Source organism: Lissotriton vulgaris, chromosome 4_1 (genome assembly GCF_964263255.1).
Source record: "Lissotriton vulgaris chromosome 4_1, aLisVul1.2, whole genome shotgun sequence".
NCBI lineage: Eukaryota > Metazoa > Chordata > Amphibia > Caudata > Salamandridae > Lissotriton > Lissotriton vulgaris.
In genome coordinates this window covers 63,912,656-63,932,609 of record NC_141691.1, presented here as the reverse complement: position 1 = coordinate 63,932,609, position 19,954 = coordinate 63,912,656, and the positions used below count along the sequence as shown (strand labels likewise).

Here is a 19,954-nt window from a genome sequence, read left to right as displayed (position 1 = left end):
ATTTTGCATATTAATGATTGTGTTAATAATGTTTATTTTAACAATTTTAATTTGTTTTCATATTTTAATGAATACGGCCTGTGGGTCCCGAGACCCCCCGCCTTCCAAAGAAAACCTGTTGCCTGCCTAAGTCTAAGTTACTAAATGTATTGGTGTGGTTGTCTTGCGGGGAGGGTGTGGTCGGTAGTCCCAGACCATAATTACAACGACTTGCTGTAGGGGGCGCAAAGATATTGGATTTAAAATCCAACCCCTTCCCTGCTGTTGCGCAAACTGGAGTAGGAACAGTAATTAATACTATTCCTAAGTCCAGTGCACCCCCTACAGAAAGTTGTTGTAATGACTTGCAATGTAATAGTATGGCGTACTAACAACACAGTCGTTGTAACGACCACGTTGTAATGGCATGCGATCAAATCGAATGCATTGTAATGTGCTATATTCATCTTGAATCGTATCCCAGTACTTGGGCCACTGTGCTGCCCCCTGCCTCTCTAAGACAAGTTTCGGCTGTACACGTGCGACGACAAACATACAAATGAAAAATCCACAATGCTAGGAAAAAACTAAATTTTTTTCATATTTCTCGCTTCCTTGCACAGTCTCTCTACAGAGTAAAAACAAGCAATTGGCGAAAGAAATTAGAATCAGAGGATGAAAAGGGTGAAGATGGAGCCATCAACAGCGACAAAGGACTAATTACCTGAGCACCTCCAGGGTGTGCCAGCCTTTCCGGCGGAAGTCCTCCTCGTACTGCTCCAGCCCGAACTGAGCCAACCACTGCCTGGCGATGCTGGGGGGAGAGTGCACACATCCACCGGAGAGCTGTGGAAGAGGAGCGACTGAGTCAGGCCTGGCACAAGGAACAGTCAGTCACAAAGGTGCAGAGGCCAGGATGTATGTCTGTGTGTTACTAAGTACTTATGTGTCAGCTTGTACATAGTCAAACAACACAAACATGCATTTCTATTGGTGTGAATGTGTGCAACTGTGTGTTTGTGTATGAATAGCTTTGAGTGTGCATATGTGTTTAAGTTTTTAATGTGCAGGAATCAAGGGACTGACAATTTAGAGGGCTGGGGTCATTGTGTGTGACTCTCCTTGAGGTCAGCCAGTCTCCCCTAGCTGTTGCAAGTCTCATTTCTTGGAGCACAGTCTCACTGGGTGTCAGTCTCACTATGTGTCAGTCTTACTGGGTGTCAGTCTCACTGGGTGTCAGTCTCATGACCTGATGCACAGTCTCACTGGGTGCCAGTCTCATGACCTGATGCACAGTCTCACTGGGTGTCAGTCTCACTAGGTGTCAGTCTTGTGACGTGAGGCACAGTCTCACTGGGTGTCAGTCTCATGACCTGATGCACAGTCTCACTGGGTGTCAGTCTCGTGACCTGATGCAAAGTCTCACTGGGTGTCAGTCTCACTTGGTGTGTCTCATGACCTAATCCACAGTCTCACTGGGTGTCAGTCTCGTGACCTCATGCACAGTCTAACTGGGTGTCAGTCTCGTGACCTGATGCACAGTCTCACTTGGTGTTTCTCATGACCGGATGCACAGTCCCACTGGGTGCCAGGTTCATGACCTGATGCACAGTCTCACTGGGTGTCAGTCTCGTGGCCTAATGCACAGTCTGCATGGGTGTCAGTCTCGTGACCTAATGCACAGTCTCACTGGGTGTCAGTCTCGTGACCTGATGCACAGTCTCACTGGATGTCAGTCTCGTGACCTGATGCACAGTCTCACTGGGTTTCAGTCTCGCTGGGTGTCAGTCTCATGACCTTATGCACAGTCTCACTGGGTTTCAGTCTCGCTGGGTGTCAGTCTCAGGACCTCATGCACAGTCTCATTGGGTGTCAGTCTCACTGGGTGTCAGACTCATAACCTGATGCACAATCTCACTGGGTGTCAGTCTGACTGGGTGTCAGTCTCATGACCTGTTGCACAGTCTCATTGAATGTCTGTCTCATGACCTGATGCACAGTCTCACTTGGTGTCAGTCTCATGACCTGATGCTCAGTCTCACTGGGTGTCAGTCTCACTGGGTGTCAGTCTCATGACCTGATGCACAGTCTCACTGGGTGTCAGTCTCATGACCTGATGCTCAGTCTCACTGGGTGTCAGTCTCACTGGGTGTCAGTCTCATAACCTGATGCAGTCTCACTGGGTGTCAGCCTCATGACCTGATGCTCAGTCTCACTGGGTGTCAATCTCATGACCTGATGCAGTCTCACTGGGTGTCAGTCTCACTGGGTGTCAGTCTCATGACCTGATGCACAGTCTCACTGGGTGTCAGTCTCATGACCTGATGCACAGTCTCACTGGGTGTCAGTCTCATGACCTGATGCACAGTCTCAATGGGTGTCAGTCTCATGACCTGATGCACAGTCTCACTGGGTGTCAGTCTCATGACCTGATGCACAGTCTCACTGGGTGTCAGTCTCATGACCTGATGCACAGTCTCAATGGGTGTCATTCTCATGACCTGATGCACAGTCTCACTGGGTGTCAGTCTCATGACCTGATGCACAGTCTCACTGGGTGTCAGTCCCATGACCTGATGCACAGTCTCACTGGGTGTCAGTCTCATGACCTGATGCACAGTCTCACTGGGTGTCAGTCCCATGACCTGATGCGCAGTCTCACTGGGTGTCAGTCTCATGTCCTGATGCACAGTCTCATTGGGTGTCAGTCTCATGACCTGTTGCACAGTCTCATTGAATGTCTGTCTCATGAACTGATGCACAGTCTCACTTCGTGTCAGTCTCATGACCTGATGCTCAGTCTCACTGGGTGTCAGTCTCACTGGGTGTCAGTCTCATGACCTGATGCAGTTTCACTGGGTGTCAGTCTCACTGGGTGTCAGTCTCATGACCTGATGCACAGTCTCACTGGGTGTCAGTCTCATGACCTGATGCACAGTCTCACTGGGTGCCAGTCTCACTGGGTGTCAGTCTCACTGGGTGTCAGTCTCATGACCTGATGCAGTCTCACTGGGTGTCAGTCTCACTGGGTGTCAGTCTCATGACCTGATGCACAGTCTCACTGGGTGTCAGTCTCATGACCTGATGCACAGTCTCAATGGGTGTCACTCATGACCTGATGCACAGTCTCACTGGGTGTCAGTCTCATGACCTGATGCACAGTCTCACTGGGTGTCAGTCCCATCACCTGATGTACAGTCTCAATGCATGTCAGTCTCATGTCCTGATGCACAGTCTCACTTAGTGTCAGTCTCACTGGGTGTCAGTCTCATGACCTGATGCTCAGTCTCACTTGGTGTCAGTCTCACTGGGTTTCAGTCTCATGGCCTGATGCACAGTCTCAATGGGTGTCAGTCCCATGACCTGATGCACAGTCTCAATGGGTGTCAGTCTCATGTCCTGATGCGCAGTCTCAATGGGTGTCAGTCTCATGTCAAGATGCGCAGTCTCACTGGGTGTCAGTCTCACTGGGTGTCAGACTCATAACCTGATGCAAAGTCTCACTGGGTGTCAGTTTCACTGGGTGTCAGTCTCATGACCTGTTGCACAGTCTCATTGAATGTCTGTCTCATGACCTGATGCACAGTCTCACTTGGTGTCAGTCTCATGACCTGATGCTCAGTCTCACTGGGTGTCAGTCTCACTGGGTGTCAGTCTCATGACCTGATGCAGTCTCACTGGGTGTCAGTCTCACTGGGTATCAGTCTCATTACCTGATGCACAGTCTCACTGGGTGTCAGTCTCATGACCTGATGCACAGTCTTACTGGGTGTCAGTCTCACTGGGTGTCAGTCTCATGACCTGATGCACAGTCTCAATGGGTGTCACTTTCCTGACCTGATGCACAGTCTCACTGGGTGTCAGTCTCATGACCTGATGCACAGTCTCACTGGGTGTCAGTCCCATCACCTGATGTACAGTCTCAATGGGTGTCAGTCTCATGTCCTGATGCACAGTCTCACTTGGTGTCAGTCTCACTGGGTTTCAGTCTCAAGACCTGATGCTCAGTCTCACTGTGTGTCAGTCACACTGTGTGTCAGTCTCGTGGACTGATGCACAGTCTCATTGGGTGTCAGTCTCATGTCCTGATGAGCAGTCTCCTTGGGTGTCAGTCTCATGTCCTGATGCACAGTCTCACTGGGTGTCAGTCTCATGACCTGATGCACAGTCTCACTGTGTGTCAGTCACACTGGGTGTCAGTCTCATGTCCTGATGCACAGTCTCACTGGGTGTCAGTCTCACTGGGTGTCAGTCTCATGACCTGATGCACAGTCTCACTGGGTGTCAGTCTCACTGGGTGTCAGTCTCATGACCTGTTGCACAGTCTCATTGAATGTCTGTCTCATGACCTGATGCACAGTCTCACTTGGTGTCAGTCGCACTGGGTGTCAGTCTCATGACCTCATGCACAGTCTCACTGGGTGTCAGTCTCATGACCTCATGCACAGTCTCACTGGGTTTCAGTCTCGCTGGGTGTCAGTCTCATGACCTCATGCACAGTCTCACTGGGTGTCAGTCTCACTGGGTGTCACACTCATAACCTGATGCAGTCTCACTGGGTGTCAGTCTCACTGGGTGTCAGTCTCATGACCTGTTGCACAGTCTCATTGAATGTCTGTCTCATGACCTGATGCACAGTCTCACTTGGTGTCAGTCTCATGACCTGATGCTCAGTCTCACTGGGTGTCAGTCTCACTGGGTGTCAGTCTCATGACCTGATGCAGTCTCACTGGTTGTCAGTCTCACTAGGTGTCAGTCTCATGACCTGATGCACAGTCTCACTGGGTGTCAGTCTCATGACCAGATGCACAGTCTCACTGGGTGTCAGTCTCACTGGGTGTCAGTCTCATGACCTGATGCAGTCTCAATGGGTGTCACTCTCATGACCTGATGCACAGTCTCACTGGGTGTCAGTCCCATGACCTGATGCACAGTCTCAATGGGTGTCAGTCTCATGACCTCATGCACAGTCTCACTGGGTGTCAGTCTCGCTGGGTGTCAGTCTCATGACCTCATGCACAGTCTCACTGGGTTTCAGTCTCGCTGGGTGTCAGTCTCATGACCTCATACACAGTCTCGCTGGGTGTCAGTCTCATTACCTCATGCACAGTCTCACTGGGTGTCAGTCTCGCTGGGTGTTAGTCTCATGACCTCATGCACAGTCTCACTGGGTTTCAGTCTCGCTGGGTGTCAGTTTCATGACCTCATGCACAGTCTCACTGGGTGTCAGTCTCACTGGGTGTCAGACTCTTAACCTGATGCACAGTCTCACTGGGTGTCAGTCTCACTGGGTGTCAGTCTCATGACCTGTTGCAGTCTCATTAAATGTCTGTCTCATGACCTGATGCACAGTCTCACTGGGTGTCAGTCTCACTGGGTGTCAGGCTCTTAACCTGATGCACAGTCTCACTGGATGTCAGTCTCACTGGGTGTCAGTCTCATGACCTGATGCAGTCTCACTGGGTGTCAGTCTCACTGGGTGTCAGTCTCATGACCTGATGCACAGTCTCACTGGGTGTCAGTCTCACTGAGTGTCAGTCTCATGACCTGATGCAGTCTCAATGGGTGTCACTCTCATGACCTGATGCAAAGTCTCACTGGGTGTCAGTCTCATGACTTAATGCACAGTCTCACTGGGTGTCAGTCCCATGACCTGATGCACAGTCTCACTGGTTGTCAGTCTCATGACCTGATGCTCAGTCTAACTCGGTGTCAGTCTCACTGGGTGTCAGTCTCATGACCTGATGCTCAGTCTAACTCGGTGTCAGTCTCAATGGGTGTCAGTCTCATGTCCTGATGAGCAGTCTCCTTGGGTGTCAGTCTCATGACCTGATGCACAGTCTCACTGGGTGTCAGTCACACTGGGTGTCAGTCTCATGACCTGATGCACAGTCTCACTGGGTGTCAGTCTCATGTCCTGATGAGCAGTCTCCTTTGATGTCAGTCTCAAGTCCTGATGCACAGTCTCACTGTGTGCCAGTCACACTGGGTGTCAGTCTCATGTCCTGATGCACAGTCTCAATGGGTGTCAGTCTCATGACCTGATGCACAGTCTCACTGGTTGTGCCACATGACCTGATGCCCAGTCTCAATGGGTGTCAGTCTCATGTCATAATGCACAGTCTCACTGTGTGTCAGTCTCACTGGATGTCAGTCTCTTGACCTGATGCACAGTCTCACTGGGTGTCAGTCTCATGACCTGATGCACAGTCTCACTGGGTGTCAGTCTCGTGACCTGATGCACAGTCCCACTCGGTGTCAGTCTCATGACCGGATGCACATTCTCACTGGGTGTCAGTCTCATTACCTGATGCACAGTCTCAATGGGTGTCAGTCTCATGACCTGATGCACAGTCTCACTGGGTGTCAGTCTCATGACCTGATGCACAGTCTCACTGGGTGTCAGTCTCGTGGCCTGATGCACAGTCCCACTCGGTGTCAGTCTCATGACCTGATGCACAGTCTCACTTGGTGTCAGTCTCATGACCCGATGCACAGTCTCACTGGGTGTCAGTCTCGTGACCTGATGCACAGTCTTACTGGGTGTCATTCTTGCTGGGTGTCAGTCTCACCGGGTGTCAGTCTCGCTGGGTGTCAGTCTCACTAGGTGTCAGTCTCATGACCTGATGCTCAGTCTCACTGGGTGTCAGTCTCGCTGGGTGTCAGTCTCATGACCTGATGCACAGTCTCACTGGGTGTCAGTCTCACTAGGTGTCAGTCTCATGACCTGATGCTCAGTCTCACTGGGTGTCAGTCTCACTGGGTGTCAATCTCATTACCTGATGCAGTCTCACTGGGTGTCAGTCTCACTGGGTATCAGTCTCATTACCTGATGCACAGTCTCAAGAACCTGATGCACAGTCTCACTGGGTGTCAGTCTCACTGGGTGTCAGTCTCATGACCTGATGCACAGTCTCAATGGGTGTCACTTTCCTGACCTGATGCACAGTCTCACTGGGTGTCAGTCTCATGACCTGATGCACAGTCTCACTGGGTGTCAGTCCCATCAACTGATGTACAGTCTCAATGGGTGTCAGTCTCATGTCCTGATGCACAGTCTCACTTGGTGTCAGTCTCACTGGGTTTCAGTCTCAAGACCTGATGCTCAGTCTCACTGTGTGTCAGTCACACTGGGTGTCAGTCTCGTGGACTGATGCACAGTCTCATTGGGTGTCAGTCTCATGTCCTGATGAGCAGTCTCCTTGGGTGTCAGTCTCATATCCTGATGCACAGTCTCACTGGGTGTCAGTCTCATGACCTGATGCACAGTCTCACTGTGTGTCAGTCACACTGGGTGTCAGTCTCATGTCCTGATGCACAGTCTCACTGGGTGTCAGTCTCACTGGGTGTCAGTCTCATGACCTGATGCACAGTCTCACTGGGTGTCAGTCTCACTGGGTGTCAGTCTCATGACCTGTTGCACAGTCTCATTGAATGTCTGTCTCATGACCTGATGCACAGTCTCACTTGGTGTCAGTCGCACTGGGTGTCAGTCTCATGACCTCATGCACAGTCTCACTGGGTGTCAGTCTCACTGGGTGTCAGTCTCATGACCTCATGCACAGTCTCACTGGGTTTCAGTCTCGCTGGGTGTCAGTCTCATGACCTCATGCACAGTCTCACTGGGTGTCAGTCTCACTGGGTGTCAGACTCATAACCTGATGCAGTCTCACTGGGTGTCAGTCTCACTGGGTGTCAGTCTCATGACCTGTTGCACAGTCTCATTGAATGTCTGTCTCATGACCTGATGCACAGTCTCACTTGGTGTCAGTCTCATGACCTGATGCTCAGTCTCACTGGGTGTCAGTCTCACTGGGTGTCAGTCTCATGACCTGATGCAGTCTCACTGGTTGTCAGTCTCACTGGGTGTCAGTCTCATGACCTGATGCACAGTCTCACTGGGTGTCAGTCTCATGACCAGATGCACAGTCTCACTGGGTGTCAGTCTCACAGGGTGTCAGTCTCATGACCTGATGCAGTCTCAATGGGTGTCACTCTCATGACCTGATGCACAGTCTCACTGGGTGTCAGTCTCATGACCTGATGCACAGTCTCACTGGGTGTCAGTCCCATGACCTGATGCACAGTCTCAATGGGTGTCAGTCTCATGACCTCATGCACAGTCTCACTGGGTGTCAGTCTCGCTGGGTGTCAGTCTCATGACCTCATGCACAGTCTCACTGGGTTTCAGTCTCGCTGGGTGTCAGTCTCATGACCTCATACACAGTCTCACTGGGTGTCAGTCTCATGACCTGATGCCCAGTCTCACTGGGTGTCAGTCTCACTGGGTTTCAGTCTCGCTGGGTGTCAGTCTCATTACCTCATGCACAGTCTCACTGGGTGTCAGTCTCACTGGGTGTTAGTCTTATGACCTCATGCACAGTCTCACTGGGTTTCAGTCTCGCTGGGTGTCAGTTTCATGACCTCATGCACAGTCTCACTGGGTGTCAGTCTCACTGGGTGTCAGACTCTTAACCTGATGCACAGACTCACTGGGTGTCAGTCTCACTGGGTGTCAGTCTCATGACCTGTTGCAGTCTCATTAAATGTCTGTCTCATGACCTGATGCAGTCTCACTGGGTGTCAGTCTCACTGGGTGTCAGTCTCATGACCTGATGCACAGTCTCACTGGGTGTCAGTCTCACTGAGTGTCAGTCTCATGACCTGATGCAGTCTCAATGGGTGTCACTCTCATGACCTGATGCAAAGTCTCACTGGGTGTCAGTCTCATGACTTAATGCACAGTCTCACTGGGTGTCAGTCCCATGACCTGATGCACAGTCTCACTGGTTGTCAGTCTCATGACCTGATGCTCAGTCTAACTCGGTGTCAGTCTCACTGGGTGTCAGTCTCATGACCTGATGCTCAGTCTAACTCGGTGTCAGTCTCAATGGGTGTCAGTCTCATGTCCTGATGAGCAGTCTCCTTGGGTGTCAGTCTCATGTCCTGATGCACAGTCTCACTGGGTGTCAGTCTCATGACCTGATGCACAGTCTCACTGGGTGTCAGTCACACTGGGTGTCAGTCTCATGACCTGATGCACAGTCTCACTGGGTGTCAGTCACACTGGGTGTCAGTCTCATGTCCTGATGAGCAGTCTCCTTTGATGTCAGTCTCAAGTCCTGATGCACAGTCTCACTGTGTGCCAGTCACACTGGGTGTCAGTCTCATGTCCTGATGCACAGTCTCAATGGGTGTCAGTCTCATGACCTGATGCACAGTCTCACTGGTTGTGCCACATGACCTGATGCCCAGTCTCAATGGGTGTCAGTCTCATGTCATAATGCACAGTCTCACTGTGTGTCAGTCTCACTGGATGTCAGTCTCTTGACCTGATGCACAGTCTCACTGGGTGTCAGTCTCATGACCTGATGCACAGTCTCACTGGGTGTCAGTCTCGTGACCTGATGCACAGTCCCACTCGGTGTCAGTCTCATGACCGGATGCACATTCTCACTGGGTGTCAGTCTCATGACCTGATGCACAGTCTCAATGGGTGTCAGTCTCATGACCTGATGCACAGTCTCACTGGGTGTCAGTCTCATGACCTGATGCACAGTCTCACTGGGTGTCAGTCTCGTGACCTGATGCACAGTCCCACTCGGTGTCAGTCTCATGACCTGATGCACAGTCTCACTTGGTGTCAGTCTCATGACCCGTTGCACAGTCTCACTGGGTGTCAGTCTCGTGACCTGATGCACAGTCTTACTGGGTGTCAGTCTTGCTGGGTGTCAGTCTCACCGGGTGTCAGTCTCGCTGGGTGTCAGTCTCACTAGGTGTCAGTCTCATGACCTGATGCTCAGTCTCACTGGGTGTCAGTCTCGCTGGGTGTCAGTCTCATGACCTGATGCACAGTCTCACTGGGTGTCAGTCTCACTAGGTGTCAGTCTCATGACCTGATGCACAGTCTCACTGGGTGTCAGTCTCACTGGGTGTCAGTCCCACTGGGTGTTGGACCCGGCCCTTTTGGCAGGTTCCCCCCGAAACTTGTTTTCCTGTTTCCTAGCCTATTTCTGTAACCTGGTGTTGGTGATTTTAGGCCTCTGTGCACTTTTTCACTGTGGTCCGGTGTAAAGTGCATGCGCTCTCTGTGTATGTGTGGTGAGACTGGCCCGCCCTCGCATAGGAATGCATGAGGAATGTGTGTGTCCATGATAGTTCCTGATGTGTGGGGAGTGCAGGGTCGAGTTTGGTATGTGTGAACTCGTGAGATTGAATGCTGCGCGATGTGTGTGGCTTTAATGTGTCTAGTGTGGAAGTGCCACTTCTAGTAGTTGGTGTGCCTGTGCAGTGAATGTGCTGGCATGTGATTGGCTGGAGCTGACTGGTGTGCCTGGCTCCTGGAGTCAATATGGGTCTGCCCCGGTGGTGAATGAGGAGATCTGCATGTTGATGGCAGAGAGGGGTCCCCCCTGGGAGCTGGATAGGGCTGGGCTTTCCCTCCACAATGCCGGCTTCGCCCCCTGTGGTTTGTCTGATGTCCCTGACCAACCCTGTGAATAGGGAGAGGGGCTGAGCAAAACAAAGTGCTCAGGAACTAGTTGCGTCTGGTTCGCCCCTTGCCTGCACCTTTGATAACAAAGGATTTCTGTGTATAAAAGGAGGCTGTGACCTCATGTTAAAGGTTCTTGTTTTTCCTGACTTGAATCTACCAGGGGTGCTGCTGCTGGGGCCCAGGGGAAGGCTTGCCTCCCTGGGCCCTGCCCAGCCCCTGGATTGCTGGAACCCTTATTGTTGTAGGGGGTCATCTCTGGGGCCTTTTTGTGCTGTGTCCCCGAGGCTTAAAGGAATCTCCAAGGGCCTGAGACGAGCTGGCTCCCTGTTTTGTAGACCCAGGAACAAAAGGACTTCACCCCCAGCTTCCCTGAGCTCTACTCAGAGAGTTCTGTCCTTCCCGGAGTGCGTGGCCCATGTGTGGTGCCTCTGGAAGCTGTGCCCGTGTTGGGAAGCTGGAAACCAAGATTGGAGAAACTGTGCTACAGAAAAGTTATCGCCTCGCTCATTTGTGGGCCGCATCACATCGCTGGGAACATCGTCGCAGAGCCATCGCATCGAGAGCGCGAGAGAGAGATTGCCGCGGGATCACGCATTGGCACCCTGGAGATGGTCGCAGCTCTACAAGATCATTGCGTCGTGCCTTTGCGAGAACAAACTTCCTACAGAACCTACGCACCGGAATCCATACAAGTGGCCTTCCTCCCCATATAGACCGGACACGTCGCAACACGCCCGCTGCTGCAGCGGGGTTGTCGCGTCGCCTCCTCAGGGTCTCAGGAGCAACGCATCGCATGTTTTCCACCGCACCAGCTTCTGCTTTTTGGAACTTTGTTGCAACTAAAGGTACTGTTGGCTAAGAGGGGCACAGTTCTGTCCTAAGGGCTAATGAGGGCCCCTGTCGCAGATTGCTTCACAGCTGCCCAGCAAGTAGTGGGCAGCTGCCACATTTAGGTTTTGGCGCAGTGGCGCAACCTGGACCTTGAAATGAGTTAGGGGCTAAATGTGATTTATATGCTAATGCTTTGGGTTTTAGGAAATGTACTGTGTGTAGTATGTTTGGCGCACCCCGTGTTCAGATACCTCTGGACGTATGTTTATGCTTAGGAGGGTGTTTCCCAAACACAAAATAAGGAGACCAGGTCAATTAGTGGTGTGTTGTCCAGAGTGGAAAGCAGGAATCACAAGGATACCCGTGTGGATAAGTGTGTTGGGTCACACTGGGCTAGAAAAGTCCCATCAGACCACCCTCGTGGCGGCATATCATCATTTGGGGATGGTCAGCAATACAGCGCCACAACGTAGTTCTACTCATTTACTACCAGGCGTGTTTTTAATCTTGACACCTACACTTATTTCGACAAGTTAGCTGTTTAGTCTAGGTAGTCATTTTTAAGCACCTTTTCTTAGCACTGCATTTCTTTCACACTTTATTTTGGGCACAACTGTGGCAAAACACGTTGCTTTCCATCTCCGCACCGTTATATGGACGGTATATGGTATTGCTGACCATCCCCAAATGATGATATGCCGCCACGAGGGTGGTCTGATGGGACTTTTCTAGCCCAGTGTGACCCAACACACTTATCCACACGGGTATCCTTGTGATTCCTGCTTTCCACTCTGGACAACACACCACTAATTGACCTGGTCTCCTTATTTTGTGTTTGGTATCTACAGTATAGGGGCATGAGTTGACAGGTCATTAAAATATTTCCCCTTTGACCCTCCCTACATGTGTTTATTAATAGGAGGGTGTTTCACCTAGTATAGTTATTCTACTGAATTCATGGTTCCCTGCGTGATATATGCCTAGGATGGTTAGGATTGCGTAAGATGCACTTATCTTCTACCCGTGGTTACTGGTTGTGTGCTACATTTGCTATTTGGTGCTACAATTGTTATGTGTTCTAGGTACTAGTTCTACCAAGTGCTTATTCCTGACAGTGGTCCATGTGGCCCTGTCCTATGTACATAATCCCTTGTAAATATTGCCCGTGCCAGTTGGCACAATGTATATTGTGCTGTTACTATCTGATGTGTTTTGAGAATACAAAAGTTATTTTTATATAACCTTGTGTGGAGTTCCTTTTGTGGGGGGCCTGGGATGTTGTTGCTGTGTGCGTGCGCAAATGCTTTACACATTGCCTCCGGGATAAGCCTGTCTGCTCGTGCCAAGCTACCAAGGGGGTGAGCAGGGGTTATCTTGGCGTGTGACTCCCTTGCCCTGACTAGAACAGTGGTTTCTGCCTGGCTTTGGCACAAGCCTTAGCCAACCACAAATCCCAGTTCTAACACTGGGTATGTCTCATGAACTGATGTACGGTCTCAATGGGATGTCAGTCTCATTTCTTGGAGCACAGTCTCACTGGGTGTCAGTCTCATAACCAGATGAACAGCCTCAATGGATGTCAGTCTCACTGGGTGTCAGTCTCATTTCTTGGAGCACAGTCTCTCTGGGTATGTCTCATGACCTGATGCACATTCTCAATGGGTATCAGTCTGATAACCAGATTAACAGTCTCAATGGGTGTCAGTCCCACTGGGTGTCAGTCTCACTGGGTGTCAGTCTCATGACCCGATGCACAGTCTTACTGGGTGTTAGTCTCACTGGGTGTGTCTCATGACCTGATGCACAGTCTCACTTGGTGTCAGTCTCATGACCTGATGCACAGTCTCACAGGGTGTTAGTCTCATGACCTGATGCACAGTCTCACTGGGTGTCAGCCTTATGACCTGATGCAAAGTCTCACTGGGTGTCAGTCTCATGACCTGATGCACAGTCTCACTGGGTGTCAGTCTCATGACCTGATGCACAGTCTCACTGGGTGTCAGTCTCATTACCTGATGCACAGTCTCACTGGGTGTCAGTCTCACTGGGTGTCAGTCTCATGACCTTATGCACAGTTTCACTGAGTGTCAGTCTCATGACCTGATGCACAGTCTCACTTTGTGTCAGTCTCACTGGGTGTCAGTCTCATGAACTGATGCACAATCTCACTGGTTGTCAGTCTCATGTCCTGATGCACAGTCTCACTCGGTGTCAGTCTCACTGGGTATGTCTGATGACCTGATGCACAGTCTCACTGGGTGTCAGTATCACTGGGTGTCAGTCTCATGTCCTGATGCACAGTCTCACTGGGTGTCAGTCTCACTGGGTGTGTCTCATGACCTGATGCACAGTCTCACTGGGTGTCAGTCTCATGTGCTGATGCACAGTCTCACTGGGTGTCAGTATCACTGGGTGTCAGTCTCATGACCTAATGCACAGTCTCACTGGGTGTCAGTATCACTGGGTGTCAGTCTCATGTCCTGATGCGCAGTCTCACTGGGTGTCAGTTCCATGACCTAATGCACAGTCTCAATGGGTGTCAGTCTCATGACCTAATGCACAGTCTCAATGGGTGTCAGTCTCATGACCTGATGCACAGTCTCACTGGGTGTCAGTATCACTGGGTGTCAGTCTCATGTCCTGATGCACAGTCTCACTGGGTGTCAGTATCACTTGGTGTCAGTCTCATGACCTGATGCACAGTCTCACTGGGTGTCAGTCTCATGACCTGTTGCACAGTCTCATTGAATGTCTGTCTCATGACCTCATGCACAGTCTCACTGGGTGTCAGTCTCACTGGGTGTCAGACTCATAACCTGATGCAGTCTCACTGGGTGTCAGTCTCACTGGGTGTCAGTCTCATGACCTGTTGCACAGTCTCATTGAATGTCTGTCTCATGACCTGATGCACAGTCTCACTTGGTGTCAGTCTCATGACCTGATGCTCAGTCTCACTGGGTGTCAGTCTCACTGGGTGTCAGTCTCATGACCTGATGCAGTCTCACTGGTTGTCAGTCTCACTGGGTGTCAGTCTCATGACCTGATGCACAGTCTCACTGGGTGTCAGTCTCATGACCAGATGCACAGTCTCACTGGGTGTCAGTCTCACAGGGTGTCAGTCTCATGACCTGATGCAGTCTCAATGGGTGTCACTCTCATGACCTGATGCACAGTCTCACTGGGTGTCAGTCTCATGACCTGATGCACAGTCTCACTGGGTGTCAGTCCCATGACCTGATGCACAGTCTCAATGGGTGTCAGTCTCATGACCTCATGCACAGTCTCACTGGGTGTCAGTCTCGCTGGGTGTCAGTCTCATGACCTCATGCACAGTCTCACTGGGTTTCAGTCTCGCTGGGTGTCAGTCTCATGACCTCATACACAGTCTCACTGGGTGTCAGTCTCATGACCTGATGCCCAGTCTCACTGGGTGTCAGTCTCACTGGGTTTCAGTCTCGCTGGGTGTCAGTCTCATTACCTCATGCACAGTCTCACTGGGTGTCAGTCTCACTGGGTGTTAGTCTCATGACCTCATGCACAGTCTCACTGGGTTTCAGTCTCGCTGGGTGTCAGTTTCATGACCTCATGCACAGTCTCACTGGGTGTCAGTCTCAATGGGTGTCAGACTCTTAACCTGATGCACAGTCTCACTGGGTGTCAGTCTCATGACCTGTTGCAGTCTCATTAAATGTCTGTCTCATGACCTGATGCAGTCTCACTGGGTGTCAGTCTCACTGGGTGTCAGTCTCATGACCTGATGCACAGTCTCACTGGGTGTCAGTCTCACTGAGTGTCAGTCTCATGACCTGATGCAGTCTCAATGGGTGTCACTCTCATGACCTGATGCAAAGTCTCACTGGGTGTCAGTCTCATGACTTAATGCACAGTCTCACTGGGTGTCAGTCCCATGACCTGATGCACAGTCTCACTGGTTGTCAGTCTCATGACCTGATGCTCAGTCTAACTCGGTGTCAGTCTCACTGGGTGTCAGTCTCATGACCTGATGCTCAGTCTAACTCGGTGTCAGTCTCAATGGGTGTCAGTCTCATGTCCTGATGAGCAGTCTCCTTGGGTGTCAGTCTCATGTCCTGATGCACAGTCTCACTGGGTGTCAGTCTCATGACCTGATGCACAGTCTCACTGGGTGTCAGTCACACTGGGTGTCAGTCTCATGACCTGATGCACAGTCTCACTGGGTGTCAGTCTCATGTCCTGATGAGCAGTCTCCTTTGATGTCAGTCTCAAGTCCTGATGCACAGTCTCACTGTGTGCCAGTCACACTGGGTGTCAGTCTCATGTCCTGATGCACAGTCTCAATGGGTGTCAGTCTCATGACCTGATGCACAGTCTCACTGGTTGTGCCACATGACCTGATGCCCAGTCTCAATGGGTGTCAGTCTCATGTCATAATGCACAGTCTCACTGTGTGTCAGTCTCACTGGATGTCAGTCTCTTGACCTGATGCACAGTCTCACTGGGTGTCAGTCTCATGACCTGATGCACAGTCTCACTGGGTGTCAGTCTCGTGACCTGATGCACAGTCCCACTCGGTGTCAGTCTCATGACCGGATGCACATTCTCACTGGGTGTCAGTCTCATGACCTGATGCACAGTCTCAATGGGTGTCAGTCTCATGACCTGATGCACAGTCTCACTGGGTGTCAGTCTCATGACCTGATGCACAGTCTCACTGGGTGTCAGTCTCGTGACCTGATGCACAGTCCCACTCGGTGTCAGTCTCATGACCTGATGCACAGTCTCACTTGATGTCAGTCTCATGACCCGATGCACAGTCTCACTGGGTGTCAGTCTCGTGACCTGATGCACAGTCTTACTGGGTGTCAGTCTTGCTGGGTGTCAGTCTCACCGGGTGTCAGTCTCGCTGGGTGTCAGTCTCACTAGGTGTCAGTCTCATGACCTGATGCTCAGTCTCACTGGGTGTCAGTCTCGCTGGGTGTCAGTCTCATGACCTGATGCACAGTCTCACTGGGTGTCAGTCTCACTAGGTGTCAGTCTCATGACCTGATGCACAGTCTCACTGGGTGTCAGTCTCACTGGGTGTCAGTCCCACTGGGTGTTGGACCCGGCCCTTTTGGCAGGTTCCCCCCGAAACTTGTTTTCCTGTTTCCTAGCCTATTTCTGTAACCTGGTGTTGGTGATTTTAGGCCTCTGTGCACTTTTTCACTGTGGTCCGGTGTAAAGTGCATGCGCTCTCTGTGTATGTGTGGTGAGACTGGCCCGCCCTCGCATAGGAATGCATGAGGAATGTGTGTGTCCATGATAGTTCCTGATGTGTGGGGAGTGCAGGGTCGAGTTTGGTATGTGTGAACTCGTGAGATTGAATGCTGCGCGATGTGTGTGGCTTTAATGTGTCTAGTGTGGAAGTGCCACTTCTAGTAGTTGGTGTGCCTGTGCAGTGAATGTGCTGGCATGTGATTGGCTGGAGCTGACTGGTGTGCCTGGCTCCTGGAGTCAATATGGGTCTGCCCCGGTGGTGAATGAGGAGATCTGCATGTTGATGGCAGAGAGGGGTCCCCCCTGGGAGCTGGATAGGGCTGGGCTTTCCCTCCACAATGCCGGCTTCGCCCCCTGTGGTTTGTCTGATGTCCCTGACCAACCCTGTGAATAGGGAGAGGGGCTGAGCAAAACAAAGTGCTCAGGAACTAGTTGCGTCTGGCTCGCCCCTTGCCTGCACCTTTGATAACAAAGGATTTCTGTGTATAAAAGGAGGCTGTGACCTCATGTTAAAGGTTCTTGTTTTTCCTGACTTGAATCTACCAGGGGTGCTGCTGCTGGGGCCCAGGGAAAGGCTTGCCTCCCTGGGCCCTGCCCAGCCCCTGGATTGCTGGAACCCTTATTGTTGTAGGGGGTCATCTCTGGGGCCTTTTTGTGCTGTGTCCCCGAGGCTTAAAGGAATCTCCAAGGGCCTGAGACGAGCTGGCTCCCTGTTTTGTAGACCCAGGAACAAAAGGACTTCACCCCCAGCTTCCCTGAGCTCTACTCAGAGAGTTCTGTCCTTCCCGGAGTGCGTGGCCCATGTGTGGTGCCTCTGGAAGCTGTGCCCGTGTTGGGAAGCTGGAAACCAAGATTGGAGAAACTGTGCTACAGAAAAGTTATCGCCTCGCTCATTTGTGGGCCGCATCACATCGCTGGGAACATCGTCGCAGAGCCATCGCATCGAGAGCGCGAGAGAGAGATTGCCGCGGGATCACGCATTGGCACCCTGGAGATGGTCGCAGCTCTACAAGATCATTGCGTCGTGCCTTTGCGAGAACAAACTTCCTACAGAACCTACGCACCGGAATCCATACAAGCGGCCTTCCTCCCCATATAGACCGGACACGTCGCAACACGCCCGCTGCTGCAGCAGGGTTGTCGCGTCGCCTCCTCAGGGTCTCAGGAGCAACGCATCGCATGTTTTCCACCGCACCAGCTTCTGCTTTTTGGAACTTTGTTGCAACTAAAGGTACTGTTGGCTAAGAGGGGCACAGTTCTGTCCTAAGGGCTAATGAGGGCCCCTGTCGCAGATTGCTTCACAGCTGCCCAGCAAGTAGTGGGCAGCTGCCACATTTAGGTTTTGGCGCAGTGGCGCAACCTGGACCTTGAAATGAGTTAGGGGCTAAATGTGATTTATATGCTAATGCTTTGGGTTTTAGGAAATGTACTGTGTGTAGTATGTTTGGCGCACCCCGTGTTCAGATACCTCTGGACGTATGTTTATGCTTAGGAGGGTGTTTCCCAAACACAAAATAAGGAGACCAGGTCAATTAGTGGTGTGTTGTCCAGAGTGGAAAGCAGGAATCACAAGGATACCCGTGTGGATAAGTGTGTTGGGTCACACTGGGCTAGAAAAGTCCCATCAGACCACCCTCGTGGCGGCATATCATCATTTGGGGATGGTCAGCAATACAGCGCCACAACGTAGTTCTACTCATTTACTACCAGGCGTGTTTTTAATCTTGACACCTACACTTATTTCGACAAGTTAGCTGTTTAGTCTAGGTAGTCATTTTTAAGCACCTTTTCTTAGCACTGCATTTCTTTCACACTTTATTTTGGGCACAACTGTGGCAAAACACGTTGCTTTCCATCTCCGCACCGTTATATGGACGGTATATGGTATTGCTGACCATCCCCAAATGATGATATGCCGCCACGAGGGTGGTCTGATGGGACTTTTCTAGCCCAGTGTGACCCAACACACTTATCCACACGGGTATCCTTGTGATTCCTGCTTTCCACTCTGGACAACACACCACTAATTGACCTGGTCTCCTTATTTTGTGTTTGGTATCTACAGTATAGGGGCATGAGTTGACAGGTTGTTAAAATATTTCCCCTTTGACCCTCCCTACATGTGTTTATTAATAGGAGGGTGTTTCACCTAGTATAGTTATTCTACTGAATTCATGGTTCCCTGCGTGATATATGCCTAGGATGGTTAGGATTGCGTAAGATGCACTTATCTTCTACCAGTGGTTACTGGTTGTGTGCTACATTTGCTATTTGGTGCTACAATTGTTATGTGTTCTAGGTACTAGTTCTACCAAGTGCTTATTCCTGACAGTGGTCCATGTGGCCCTGTCCTATGTACATAATCCCTTGTAAATATTGCCCGTGCCAGTTGGCACAATGTATATTGTGCGATTACTATCTGATGTGTTTTGAGAATACAAAAGTTATTTTTATATAACCTTGTGTGGAGTTCCTTTTGTGGGGGGCCTGGGATGTTGTTGCTGTGTGCGTGCGCAAATGCTTTACACATTGCCTCCGGGATAAGCCTGTCTGCTCGTGCCAAGCTACCAAGGGGGTGAGCAGGGGTTATCTTGGCGTGTGACTCCCTTGCCCTGACTAGAACAGTGGTTTCTGCCTGGCTTTGGCACAAGCCTTAGCCAACCACAAATCCCAGTTCTAACACTGGGTATGTCTCATGAACTGATGTACGGTCTCAATGGGAGTCAGTCTCATTTCTTGGAGCACAGTCTCACTGGGTGTCAGTCTCATAACCAGATGAACAGCCTCAATGGATGTCAGTCTCACTGGGTGTCAGTCTCATTTCTTGGAGCACAGTCTCTCTGGGTATGTCTCATGACCTGATGCACATTCTCAATGGGTATCAGTCTGATAACCAGATTAACAGTCTCAATGGGTGTCAGTCCCACTGGGTGTCAGTCTCACTGGGTGTCAGTCTCATGACCCGATGCACAGTCTCACTGGGTGTCAGTCTCATGACCTGATGCACAGTCTCACTGGGTGTCAGTCTCATTACCTGATGCACAGTCTCACTGGGTGTCAGTCTCACTGGGTGTCAGTCTCATGACCTTATGCACAGTTTCACTGAGTGTCAGTCTCATGACCTGATGCACAGTCTCACTTTGTGTCAGTCTCACTGGGTGTCAGTCTCATGAACTGATGCACAATCTCACTGGTTGTCAGTCTCATGTCCTGATGCACAGTCTCACTCGGTGTCAGTCTCACTGGGTATGTCTGATGACCTGATGCACAGTCTCACTGGGTGTCAGTATCACTGGGTGTCAGTCTCATGTCCTGATGCACAGTCTCACTGGGTGTCAGTCTCACTGGGTGTGTCTCATGACCTGATGCACAGTCTCACTGGGTGTCAGTCTCATGTGCTGATGCACAGTCTCA

The 19,954-nt window shown here is 51.0% G+C and overlaps 1 protein-coding gene across 1 annotated transcript in view; it reads right to left on the bottom strand.

The window, feature by feature from the left end:
* LOC147718371 (phosphatidylinositol 3,4,5-trisphosphate 5-phosphatase 2-like) overlaps positions 1–19,954 on the bottom strand; it is a 447,492-nt gene that overhangs the window by 87,368 nt on the left and 340,170 nt on the right. The window contains exon 26 of the mRNA XM_086918327.1: positions 704–825. Within this exon, the coding sequence (XP_086774453.1) occupies positions 704–825 (122 nt within the window). The remainder of the gene's footprint in view (positions 1–703; positions 826–19,954) is intronic.